The following is a 13,896-nucleotide window of genomic DNA, read 5'->3' on the forward strand; positions in this document are numbered from 1 at the left end:
TGGCTGCTCTTGCTACCTCTATTTAACATAGTATTGGGAGTCCTAGCCAGAGCAATTAGGCAAGAAAAAGAAATAAAAAGCATGTAGGGGCGCCTGGGTGGCTCAGTGGGTTAAAGCCTCTGCCTTCGGCTCAGGTCATGATCCCAGGGTCCTGGGATCGAGCCCCACATCGGGCTCTCTGCTCAGCAGGGAGACTGCTTCCCATCCCACCCCACCCCTGCCGCCTGCCTCTCTGCCTACTTGTGATCTCTGTCAAGTGAATAAATAAAATCTTAAAAAAAAAAAAAAAACCATACAAATTGTAAAGGAAAAAGTAAAACTATCTTTGTTCACCTATGACATGTAGAAAACCCTAAAGATTACACCGAAACAGAACAAATGACTTCCTCAAAGTTGAAGGATATAAAATCAAGACACAAGGGGCGCCTGGGTGGCTCAGTGGGTTGAGCTGCTGCCTTTGGCTCAGGTCATGATCTCAGGGTCCTGGGATCGAGTCCTGCGTCGGGCTCTCTGCTCGGTGGGGAGCCTGCTTCCCTCTCTCTCTCTCTCTCTCTGCCTGCCTCTCTGTCTACTTGTGACCTCTCTCTGTCAAATCAATAAATAAAATCCTTAAAAAAAAAATAAAATCAAGACACAAAAATCAATTGTGTTTCTATATACTAAAATGAACAATCAGAAGAGGAAAGTAAAGAGGAAAAGAAATCTCATTTACAAAAGCATCACAAAAGAATAAAATTCTCAGGAATAAACCTAACCAAGGAGATGAAACACTCGTAATGCTAAAAACTACATAACACCGTTGAAAAGAAATTTGAGAACAAGTAAATAGAAACATTCTCATGTTTACAGACAGAACACAATACCATTAAGATGTTAATAGTACCGAAAGCAACCTATAGATTCTTTGCAATCCCCTTTAAAATTCTAATGTCATTTTTTTCTACTTTTTTTTTTTTTTTTTTAGAAATAGAAAAAAATCATAAAATTCTTATGGAATCTCAAATAATTTTGAAAAGAAGAACAAAGTTGCAGGACACAAGGTTCCTGATCTCTAAACATAGTACAAGTTACACTAATCAAAATAGTATGCCACTGGCATAAAGACAGACATATAGGCCATGGAACAGAATAGATTTCAGAAATAAACCATTGTGTATATGGTCAAATGATCTTTGACAAAAGTCTTAAGACCATTCAATGAAAAACCATAGTCTCTTAAAGTGGTACTGGAAAAACTGGATACCCATATGCAAAAGAGGGAAGTTGGAACCTTAACTTACATATATATAAAAATTAACTCAAAATGGTTTAAACACCTAAGAGTAAGATCCAGAACTAGAAAACTCCTATAAGAAACCATAAAGAAAAAGCTTCATAATTTTGGATCTGGCAATGATTACTTGGGTATGACATCAAAAGCATAGGGAACAGGGACCCCTGGGTGGCTCAGTTGGTTAAGCAGCTGCCTTCGGCTCAGGTCATGATCCCAGCGTCCTGGGATCGAGTCCCGCATCAGGCTCCTTGCTCGGCAGGGAGCCTGCTTCTCCCTCTGCCTCTGCCTGCCATTCTGTCTGCCTGTGCTCGCTCTCTCTCCCTCTCTCTCTGACAAATAAATAAAATCTTTAAAAAAAAAAAAAAAAAGCATAGGGAACAAAAGCAAAATAGACAAGTGGAACTACCTCAGTTCATCAAAACACACAATCAGCAGAGTGAAAAGGCAACCTATGGAATACGAAAATGTTTCCAAATTGTTTATCTGATAGGGAATTAAAATCCAGAATATATAAAGAATACATAGAATATATATGTAAATACGTAAAGAACTCCTAAAACTAACAACAAAAAAACCCAGTTCAAAAATGGAATTGAATAGACATTTCTTAGAAGATTATATACAAATAGCTAACAAATCCAAGAAAAAAAGGTTCAACATCACTAATTACCAGATGACAATGAGACTCACACCTTTAGGTTAGGATGGTTACTATCAAAAAAGAAGAGAGAAAACTAAAAGTGTTGGCAGAGATTTGGAAAAGCTGGAACTTACTATGCATTGTTGGTAGGAGTATAAAATCCTGCGACCACTATGGTGAACACTATAGTAGCTTCTCAAAAAATTAAAATCTCTTTAAAAAATAACTTAGTTGCACCTGCGTGGGGCAGTTGGCTGAGTGACTCTTAGATTCAGCTCAGGTCATGATCTCAGGGTCTTGAGACGGAGCCCTACATCAGGCTCCTCACTCAGTGTGGAGCCTGCTTTAGACCCTCCTTCCTCTTCCTCTGCCCCTCCTCCCCCCAAATACATAAATCTTAAAAAAAAAAAAAAAACTTAAAATCTTAAAACTTTCAAATCTTAAAAAAAGCAAAATAACAACATGTGAAGTAAAATGAATGATGGCAAAAATAGCACCAAGGCTAGGAGGGGAATAATGCAAATACATAGTTGTAAAGTTCTTATATGTGAAATGGTATAATATTATTAAGGTAATTAAGGTACTAAGGTCAACTATGATAAGTTAAAGATAGATTATAAATCTTAAGCAACCACTAAGATAACATAACAAAGAATCAGTTAATACACTTCCAAAGGAGATAAAATAAGATCATAAAAAATACCTCATTAACTCAAAAACAAATAAAAAAAGGAAATAGAAAAAAAAAAAGATGGGACAAACAGATATCACAGCAAGATAAGAGACTTAAACCTAACACCATCAAATAATCATATTAAATGCAAATATTCTAAATACTCCACCTAAAAGGCAACAATTGTTGAATTGAATAAAAAAGCAAAGCCTGACTGGTCACTATAAGAAACCCACTTTATTTTTTTAATTTTTTTCAAGAAACCCACTTTAAAATAAAAATAAATATAGCAGGTCAACAATAAACAAAAAGAAGCAGAGGGGCTATATTAATACCAAAGGAGAAGTCAATAGTCAGCTAAGCATCTGCCTTCAACTCTGGTCATGACCCTGAGGCCCTGGGATCAAGTCCCACATCAGGCTCCCGCTCAGTGGGTAGTCTGCTTCTCCCCCTCCCTCTCCCTCTAGTTTGTTCTCTCACTCACTCACTCTCACAAATGAATAAAATCTTAAAAAAAAAAAAAAAAAAAGAATAGAAAATGTTTCCAGGGATAAATACCTATTTTAATGATAAAGGGGCCAATGCATCAGGAAAACATGATGCATAATGTTTATGTATCTAATAGGAAAGCTTCATTATACATAAAGCAAAAATTAATGAAACTGCAAGAACAAACAAATCCACAATTATAGTTGGATATTCCATCTCTCAATAAATTTAAAAGATTCAAGTAATTCAAAGTACGTAAGTACATTCTTGGACAATAGTGAATTTAAGAAATCAGGAATAGATCTCAGGAAAATCCCTAATTATTTGGAAAATAAATAGCACACTTCTAAAAAAAAAAAATGAGCCAAAGAAGAAATCAAAAGGAAAATTAAAAAGAATTCTGAACTGAATGAAAATGAAAACACTTTTTAAGTATTTATTTAAACTTATCAATCTTTCTAAGATGAAGCTAAAGTAGAACTCAGATGGAAATTTATAGCTCTAGAATACCTGTAATAAAAAAGAATGACCTCAGCTAACACTATTGTGGATGCATTGGTCAAAGCATTTAGAAAAAAGAAAATAATTAGGGACATGGGAACTGGAAAAAGAGAAATACAACTATGGTACATAAGCACACTGGAATACCATGGAGCTATAACAAAGAATAAAGAAAATCCTTTATATACAAAATAAAGGACAGATGGACAACATGTGCTCTGAATGTGATACCCTGAAAAGGAAACATGACTTACAAGTAGTTTGGTAAGTAGAGCAAATGCGGCAGAACATCAACAGATGATGAATATAGATAGAAGGTATATACCACCATTCGCGCAAATCTTCTGTAAGTTTGAAATTCTTTCCAGATAAAACTAAAAATACATACATACATACATATATAAATCTGAACAAGATGACCTAAGTTCATGCTGCAATATATCCCTTCAACTTTACACATACAGCAATAATAGATAAAATCTAAGAACAGAAAACCAAAAAAATAAAGTTAGACTAAACTAAGATAAACATCTATATAAGTTAGAAGAAGAACAGAAATTCAAAGTGGTGTGGAAATACCAAAGGTGGGGTCTACAGGCAGACACTGGCAGCTGACAGTTCTGCTCCTGTGGGGTAATTGGGAATAAGACAAAAACCAGACTTGATAATGGTAGCCAGGGGTGTTGATGAAAAAAAGCTTGCTGCTTAGTATGAATTGCAAAGGGCTACATTCCCCTTTGCTTTGAGCATAACCTTCAAAGAGACAGCAGGTCACTCACCTCTTTATTTGAAAGGCACTTAATAGTCTGACAGTTTCTGGCAGAACAAAGTTCACTAGTTTCTGCTTCCCGGGTCAAGAAAAGGAGCTTCTGACCCATTAAGTCCAAGCATTCCAAAACACTGTGAAGAAGTATAAAAGATCAGGGAAGAACAACAGTTTTCCCTAACCTAAGACTTATTCTCTGTACTTGCACTGTCTAAATAAGGTAGCCACTAGCAACATGTGGCTATTTAAATGAAGATTAATATAAAATAAAATTACAATTCAGTTCCTCAATACGCATTAGTCACACATACTGTACTGTGTGGACCTTGCTGGACACCACAGACCTAAAACAATTCCATTACTGCAGAAGTCATAATGGACAGTATTGCTCTATATTTAGGGGAAGGACAGATAAACACGAAAAATACTCAAAGCTCTCTAACAAGTTTATACTCTAAGGCTCTGATATGTTTATTATGGTGTGGTGATCAACTCCTTCCGGGCCTGTTTTTTGTTTTTCCCTAATCTTGGCAATACACTAAGGCTATAGTTGATTCTTCTAATCAAAATACCCAGGAGTCTATCATCTTGCCTAATGCTACTCAGTTCACTATATTTCATTGTCTTTCTTTTTGGTAAGAGTTATTTTAAGACCAGTCACTACATTTAGAAAATAAGAAAAATAAATAGGTACTATTTAGGGTGGAAGGTGGTATTTTTCCCTCCATGGTTTTTGTGACAGTAGAATGTTATTTATACTATCGGTAAATAATTTTCAATAGACTCAAAAAAGGGGGAAAAATTTGCAGGTTGTCTAAATAAGAAACCAGATATTCTTGTTTTTGTTCTTGTTTAGAACTGAAAAATATTACCTTGTATTTGGCTGATAAACTATTTCTGCTGTATTTCTCAGCTCTTGGCCTGTTGCTAGCAATTCTTGGTGACTAGCTAGTGCCTCCAGATTTAGTTCTGCAATCTTGAAGAAAATAAAGTGGTAAAAATCATCTTATTTCCTGCAAAGCATTTGAGGTTTGAAAATCAAAACACCACAAAGCAAAAAAAAAAATCCAAGAAAAACTCACTCAAGTGGTGTTCTCTACTTCTGTAGACAATGGCTTTGCCATTGCCATAGTCCCAGGTTGGCTTCAATAGCTACCAGATGGTTTCTGACCGTTTAGCCAAGAATGACAATCTGTTACCAGCTGCTGATGTTGTTACATGAATATGGGAAAGGGCCAAGTATAAAGGGATGGCAATTCTGGTTCATCACTGATCCCACAGTCAGTCACTTAGAATTTACTTCTTTGTGAACATGCCATTTTTGGAAATTATAAAAGAATGGCTTTTATAGCAACAACAAAAAAAGACCTTTTATTGGTTTAATACAAAACCAGTTTATTCTTCCATAAAGTGGGAGGCCACTTGGGAGTTGCAATGCAGACAGTGAGATACAAACTACTATCATTATTTATACATATATGTTATAAGACATTTTAGAATGTCTTTCTACCACTGTGACACAAAATACTATTCTGGATGCTTAGGATTCTAAACAGACTACCATGTATTTCACAGTGGAGTTATGATAGAACATATCATGCAATGGGACAACCTAGTAAGTTAGAATGCATTGTAACAAGGTATGTAAGAAACTGTCTCCTTCAAGGTTTCCCTCATGTGCTGTCCTATTCTACACCCACTGAACTGCTGCTGAAACAACGGCATGCTCCTCCACCCCAAAAGAGCAAAATCTATGTAGATCTTTCATAATTATTACAATTATCAGCATACAATGAGCCACACATTATAGTGCTTAATATATTCAAGGCACTGTACTACTAGCTTTATATAAGATACCTCATTTACCCGCACCAATATCCCACAGAAATGTGTTTCCATTTTACAGATGTAGTAACTGAATTTCTTTGGAGAAATTGACCCAGATTATGTAACTAATAACTAAGCTAAACATAGTACTATCTTTTTTTTCCTTTAAGATTTTAAAGTAATCTCTATATCCAACATGTGGCTCAAACTCCCAACCCCCAGAGATCAAGAGTTACATGCTCCACTGACTGAACAAGGCAGGTGCCCTGTACCATCTTTATTTAAAAACAGATAAGCCCAACTTCAGAGACTACATACTTAACTATTACATTATGCTAGTCATACAGGTCTTAATTCTGAATGCTCAGCTTGAATTACACTCCAATTTTTTTTTTCAAAGATTTTATTCATTTATTTGACAGAGAGAGATCACAAGTAGATGGAGAGGCAGGCAGAGAGAGAGAGAGAGAGAGAGGGAAGCAGGCCCCCTGCTGAGCAGAGAGCCCGATGCGGGACTCGATCCCAGGACCCTGAGATCATGACCTGAGCTGAAGGCAGCGGCTTAACCCACTGAGCCACCCAGGCACCCCTCCAATTTTTTTTTAAAGAAAGGTAACAACAGGAAATGATATCTGTGACTATCTGTTCTTGTCTCATAATTTTAAGAAAAGCAAACATACAGGTCAAATATACTAACCTTCCTTGGGCCATACTTAAGGAAATACCGGGCCAATTCAAGGGTTGTTCTAGCATCTTCTGTGGCATCATGACCAAGCCTATCTGGACACTGTATATCCTTCCTGGAAAGTCAAGATAAAACTGACATACTCAACAGCATTTTCAATGATCGGTTCTTTCAACCACCTCTAATATTCTGGTTATATGTAAAATTTCAGCAATCTGATAATCAGATTTTATCACAACAATCAAGATTACTTTATTCCTAAATGCCAGGAGAGTACGTGAAGTGAGAGGCACTGATGATGCGCAATGATCAGGAACGGCTTTGTCTACAGCAAGCATATCATCTGGACAAAAGGCTACCCAATAGAGTCTCTGGCCACTCCCCAGCGAACCCTTTTGCCTCTTTCTTTTAGATGTAACCACTATTTAAAGTTACCTTCCAGAAATTTTATATAGGTACTTAAATTTTTTCTTGGTCGTTTTCAAAACCTTAAAAAAGTACAAATGTTTGTGTCTATGAACTTATCTAAATCTAATCTGTATCATACTGATATCTAGGCATATACAGATCTTCTTCTGCATCTCCATTTTATTCTCAGTAGTACTTTAAGATTAAGGTTTCCTTATTAGCACATATAGACCCATCACATTCTTTTAACAATAACAAAGTATTCAATAATACAGATAAACTTATTTAACCACTCCTAGAGAATATTTGCAGTTTTGGGCTGTTTTAAACCATAGTATAATGAACATCCTTGTACACAAATGTTTATGCATAACAGGATACATTCAATATAGGAACATTATGTCTTCAAATTCTGGTTAACTTTTCAGATAGTTCTCTCTAGTTTATCCATCAACTCTTCAGATTGCATGTAAACCCCTTCTGTATTGCCATAATTTCTTTATCTCTGAGTCCTACTTCTCTGGAATTGGGATCCCAGGATTCACAAGAAATGAAAGGAATAATGTTTACAGACATTAAGAGGGAGAACAGAGGGACGCCTGGGTGGCTCAGTTGGTTAAGCAGCTGCCTTCGGCTCAGGTCATGATCCCACGTCCTGGGATCGAGTCCCACATCGGGCTCCTTGCTCTGCAGGGAGCCTGCTTCTCCCTCTGCCTCTGCCTGCCATTCTGTCTGCCTGTGCTCGCTCTCTCTCTCTCTCTCATAAATAAATAAAATCTTTAAAAAAAAAAAAAAGAGGGAGAACAGAGACCCTGAATTTTGCAATATGCATTAAATAAGAAATTATATGTCAACTTATAGGCAACTTGTCAGAACAATGTTATAATATACAAACAACCTACCCCAAAACAGCTTTGGCTAAGAACTTTAGCTTAAATCTTCTGCCCTGCTCTCTGACATAAAGCAATGATGTATCAATAACATATGGATGTATCATCTGAGGAGGAAAGAGAACAGAATGAGTAGCATCCTATGTTAAAGGAAAAAACAAGTGGACTGGGGGAATAGAAGAACCCAAGACTTTAGATTTGAAATAAAAGGAAAAGGCATATAAACTGGAAAACCTAAATCAGATACTCACTTTCAGTGCTCTGAGATCCAAGTCTAAGGAATGGCCCACTAACACAGCATCAGGAGGAAGCAGTGCTTTTAAATGTCTCTGTACATCTTTGAGTTTGGTTGTCACTGGATTAAGAATCTTCTTTGTGATTCCCGAAAAGCTTTCAATAAAAAACCAGAAATGGACAGGTCAGGATATTAATAGGTTTTCCTCCCTGGAAAGTCATTTCAAAAAGAGTATTTTTAAAAACTAATATATGCTCAGTGTAAAAAGGTTGAAAATACAGATAAGAGGAAATTTAAAATAACCCAAAATCCCATGACCCAGAGATGATCACTGTTTACATTTTAGTAAATATCCTATTTTTTGATACATATATTCATGTGTGTGTGGACAGATTTACTTTAAAGATTTACTTATTTGAGAGAGAAAAGAGAACCAGAAAAAGAGAGAGAGAGAAAATCCTCAAGCAGACTCCCTGCTGAGCGCGAAGCCTGATGCAAGGCTCCATCCCAAGACCCTGAGATCATGACCTAAGTTGAAATCAAGAGTCAGATGCTTAACTCAATGAGCCATCCAGGCATGCCCATGTATATATTTTATTTTTATAAAAATGCAATCATAATGCATTTTATTTTTTAACATGATTTTATCATTTGCCATATATCATTAACAAGTTTTCACATCACTAAATCTATTTCAACACATCCTTTTAAATGGTTAGAGTATTCCATTATGTGGATTTCATAGTTTAACCAATCCCCTACTTTCAGATGTTTATATTCCCATATTTTTGAAATACTGTGACAAACATGCTTATACATACATCTTTGCCACAAATGACTGTTCCCTAAGAATACTAATTAGGTCTACTAATAAGGGAGGGCAGAAGGCAAGGTGAAAAGTACCTGGTAAGGTAGTCCAGAATCTTGTTGTCAGGTTTAACAAGTTCATCCATTACACAGCAGCCTCCTTCAGCAACCAGTGAGATGCGGGTTAGCTCTCTCCCCTTGGACGTGAGGCACTGAAAGACCAGGCCATTGTCAGACTGCTGAACTGTGGAAGCTCTTGCTTGCTCTCCTTATTCACAGTATCTCAACTGCCATGAACTGTAATTTACTGGGGTGCCAGTAACAATGGCTCAGCCTTTGCTAACTAGAGAGCCCAGTAGAATGAAATTAAAGCTAGAGACTGCTGAACATTTCATCTAATTGCTCTGAAAAGGATGTGCTCTGAAAAGGATGTGCTCTGAAAAGGATGTGCTCAAGGAAGATGGATGGAAATAACATCATTCATCATCTTACCATTTATTGTTATAACATCCCCGTATTAGCGGAGTACCACAAGAAAGTAATTTTTAATTAGTGCATCTAATGCAATACTTAGCATTCTACATACACCACCGCATAGTAACATGATGAGGTACCTCTCTTATTATCCCCACTTCACAGACAGAGAAGTTGAGAATGAGAGGTTACAGAATTTGTCCAAGGTGACAACACCAATAGCCAAGACCAGGATACATACACACTCTGACATCAGACTTGAAAACTTTAGCTCTCAGCCACTCTGTTAAGAAATCAGAGACTGGTACCTGAGTACTGATAGGGGATGCCCTTTGAAAGGAGACTTACTAATGAGACAAAGTAAAACACAAAGGGAACTTGAGGAAAATCCTACTTTTCTTTTCTAAAGATTTTATTTATTTATTTGACAGAGAGAGATCACAAGTAGGCAGAGAGGCAGGCAGAGAGTGAGAGAGGGAAGCAGGCTCCCTGCTGAGCCGAAAGCCCAATGCAGGACTCGATCCCAGGACTCTGAGATCATAACCTGAGCTGAAGGCAGCGGCTTAAACCACTGAGCCACCCAGGTGCCCGAGAGAAATCCTACTTCTGATCTTAAATGTGTAAAACTAGCCAAACCCATGGTAATTGAGTCCAAGTCTTTAAGGGAACAATGACAAAACACCTGTTCAAAAGACAGAAAGAGTAAACTTATGTAATTGACAGAGATTTGACTAAACATAACTAGTTAGAAAACTTATGTGATATTTATTCTTTTTTTTTCTGGTATTTATTCTTGATCCTGGAACAAATACCCAAGTTTTCTAAAATGTGAGTAAAAGGGTCTACTTTCAGTTATTTAAACCAAAATAGTGGAACTAAATGCACTGGTTCACTGGTGCCTTAGACTCAAGAAATCACCTACTAGACTCTAGTTTGTAACCCTCCAGTTGAAACATTAAAAGTAGTACTTACCATTTCACAGTCAAGTCCAAAGAGAGGACTGCTGTCTGTCACAGAACCATTACATTTGGTAGGTACAAAGTTTTCACAGTCAGGAAAACCTAGGAGGAAAAGAAATTAAAAATCTGCCTTTAAAACTACAGAAGATAAACATCACTTTTAGATTCATTCACCAAGGGAAAACTGAAATACCACATTTGCTGGACACCTTCTCTGTTAGACACTTGAAATATAAAAGTTATATGAGAGACAATGTTCGTCCTCAAGTTTTTCTCCATCTGCTCATTTTTATACTCTTGGAGAATACTACAGGCTGCCCTTATAGGGGATAATAGGGCCTAGACCTCTTGGCAGTTACCAAGTAACAATTTTTCCTCCATACGAGGAAAGAGATTATAACTAAATTGTAGCTGGGGCATCTGGGTGGCTCAGTCAGTTAAACACCCAACTAGATTTTGGCTCAGGTCATGATCTCAGGATTGTGAGATCAAACCCTGCATTGGGCTCCAAATGGAAGTGGAGCATGCTTAAGTTTCTCTCTGTCCCTTCTCCTGTGTGCACACACACCCTCTCTCTAAAAAACCAAACCAAAAAAATAAAAAACACCTAAATTTTGGCTAAATCCCAAGTCACTGGACCTTTTCATGTAGGCCTTAAAGGAGGATGAATAAAGTATGCAGAAACTACATGTAGTATCTTTCCTTCCTAAATAAAGAAAAAGTAGGAACGAAATTCCACCATAGTAGAGATCTAAAAGGATTTCACTGTAGGCAGGGAGTAATATCCACCATGTGTACCCCTGCACCCAACTCTATCCTTGAGACTTCCCTGAGATCTTTACTCAGAAACACGCTTGCATTTTTTTGGAATCACAGACTGAAAATTCCCTATAGGAACACACCTAAAGGCTTAAGGTACCCCCTCCATTGTGCACCCTTAGTTAATAACAAGGAACATTCAGCACAGAGTTCCCAAAGTGTTTGAACCATTGAAGATTCCTACCTTCAGACAGAGGCTTAAACAGTAAAATTACCTAGGTCTTGTGTGACAAGAAACAAAGTACAGTGTGAGAAACTATGACTAGTTTTTATGTCACAGTACCTCAAAACTGCCAATTACAAATAAAAAAATCAAGATATGGTCTAGATCAGAAAAGAGAGGCATCCCCAAATCTGGGAGACATTATACTTGCTGCTCTTATCTAGATGATTAGTAGTAATAATAATAAATAATAACTTTTCAAATGCACTATGTGCCACCCACCCTATGTGTTAAGTACTTTTGTATACATTAACTCATTTAATCCCCATGGCAATCCATGATATATGAGCTATTAACTCCATTTTACAGATGGTATATGAAAAGATATTCAACATCATCAGCCATTAGAGAAATAGAAATTGAAATCATGAGATACTGCCTCATACCACCTTAACGGATACAATAAAAAAGACAGAATAACAAGTTGTTCATAAGAATGTACAGAAACTGAAACCCTTATACATTGCTGGAGGGAATGTAAAATGATGCAGCTGCTCGGGAAAAAGTCTGATAGTTCTTCAGAAGGTTAAACAATTACCATATGACCCAGCAATTCTACACCTATGTATATACTTCCCCAAAATGAAAACAGATGTCCACAAAAAAACTTGTACCTGAATGTTCATAGTATATTCATAATAACCAAAATATGGAAATAACCCAAATGTCCATCAAAGCATAAAATGTTGTATATCCATATATAGAATATCTTTCGAATGAAAATAAATGAAGGTGATAGACAGCAGCTACTTACTGAGTAAAACAAAATTACAGAGCTGTCAAATCACTATGCTGTATACCTGAAACTAATGTAACATTGTGTGTCAACCACCAATACTTCACTAAAAAAAATAATTGCTAGTTAAGTCTTAAAAAAATAATAAGTAGGATAAACTGAAAGATACGAGTTTTCAGATATGGACGGTACCACACATACTATTTTCAAACTAAATTTTATATATATATATATATATATATATATATATATACACACACACATATATATCAGATTAAATACATCAGATTAAATATATAAAAATACATTTATATATAAATACAAATATAAATATAAAAAACAAATATAAATATCAGATTAAATGTAAACCAACCTTGTAATGGAAAGTGAAATGTTTTCATTTCCTCCTTTGTGAGAAGGCATCTGGTTAAGCCCACTTTCTTAGAGCCATACTTTTGAATAACAGGGTCATTCTGCAGGTTGACGCTGACTTTTGAACTGGCAGAAGGTAAAGACCCTGAAACAAAAAGAACAATTAAACTTATGTCAGAATGTGTGTTTAAGAAGGGACACCTGAGTGGCTCAGTCTGTTAAGTGTCCAACTTGATTTCTGCTCAGGTTGTTATCTCAGAGTCATGGGATCAACCCATTGGGTTCTGTGCTGAGCATGGAGCCTGCTTATTCCTCTCCCTCTGCTCCTTCACAGTCCCCTGCCCACCATCCAGCTTGCACTCTGTCTCTATCTCTTAAAATAAATAAAATCTTAAAGAAAAAAAAAAAAAGAATATGTGTTTAAGAAACCTCAAACGACGTATTTCTCAACTTTGTGTCAGGTAGCACAGTGAAGAACAAAAGATGTGTAAGACCCAGCCCCAACTTTAAGGAGCCTGTACTATAGTATAGTTACAGGAACACAAAGAGAATATAAGCCTCAAATGGGTTATAATAAAGAAAGCTACAAAAGGGAAAGGAGGAAGAATATACTGGCTAGGATGGTGAGAGATGGTTCAACAGAGGAAAAGATTAGCTGAGTCTTGAAGAAAAAGCAGAATTTAGATAGTTGGTGTCTTAGACCTGCCCATCACAGAGCCCACCACTAACAGCCCATTCTGGCTAAATTTATTCCACCCCCTAGCCACTTGCTCAACAGGCTGATAACTATTCTTTAAGCAGGAGTGGTCACCAATTAGATTGAGAATGGGAACCTGGCTTAAGAGAGACCCATCTATGGGTGCCTGGGTGGCTGTTGGTTGAGTGTCTGACTCTTATTTTGGCTCAGGTCATAATCTCAGAGTCCTGGGATCGAGTCCTGTGTTGGGCTCTGCGCTCAGCATAGAGTCTGCTGGTCCCTCTCCCTCTGCTCCTCCCCGCCCCCTACTCATGCTCTCTTTCTTTCTAAAATAAATAAATAAAATCTTTGAGACAAAAAAGAGAGACCCATCTATAAGTAGACCAGTAAGTTGATATTCCTAGCCAAGACAAGCTCAAAAG

General features: G+C 36.9%; 1 protein-coding gene across 1 annotated transcript in view; it reads right to left on the minus strand.

Moving 5' to 3' along the window:
- Positions 1–13,896, minus strand: part of REXO5 (RNA exonuclease 5) — a 36,953-nt gene that overhangs the window by 11,966 nt on the left and 11,091 nt on the right. The window contains exons 6-13 of the mRNA XM_032843962.1: positions 12,779–12,922; positions 10,641–10,729; positions 9,291–9,406; positions 8,404–8,542; positions 8,165–8,259; positions 6,867–6,969; positions 5,215–5,318; positions 4,356–4,476 (exon numbers count right to left, since the gene is read on the minus strand). Coding sequence (XP_032699853.1) covers positions 4,356–4,476; positions 5,215–5,318; positions 6,867–6,969; positions 8,165–8,259; positions 8,404–8,542; positions 9,291–9,406; positions 10,641–10,729; positions 12,779–12,922 — 911 coding nt within the window. The remainder of the gene's footprint in view (positions 1–4,355; positions 4,477–5,214; positions 5,319–6,866; positions 6,970–8,164; positions 8,260–8,403; positions 8,543–9,290; positions 9,407–10,640; positions 10,730–12,778; positions 12,923–13,896) is intronic.

This window comes from Lontra canadensis, unplaced genomic scaffold (assembly GCF_010015895.1).
Source record: "Lontra canadensis isolate GAN:19392208 unplaced genomic scaffold, GSC_riverotter_1.0 scaffold146, whole genome shotgun sequence".
Lineage (NCBI taxonomy): Eukaryota > Metazoa > Chordata > Mammalia > Carnivora > Mustelidae > Lontra > Lontra canadensis.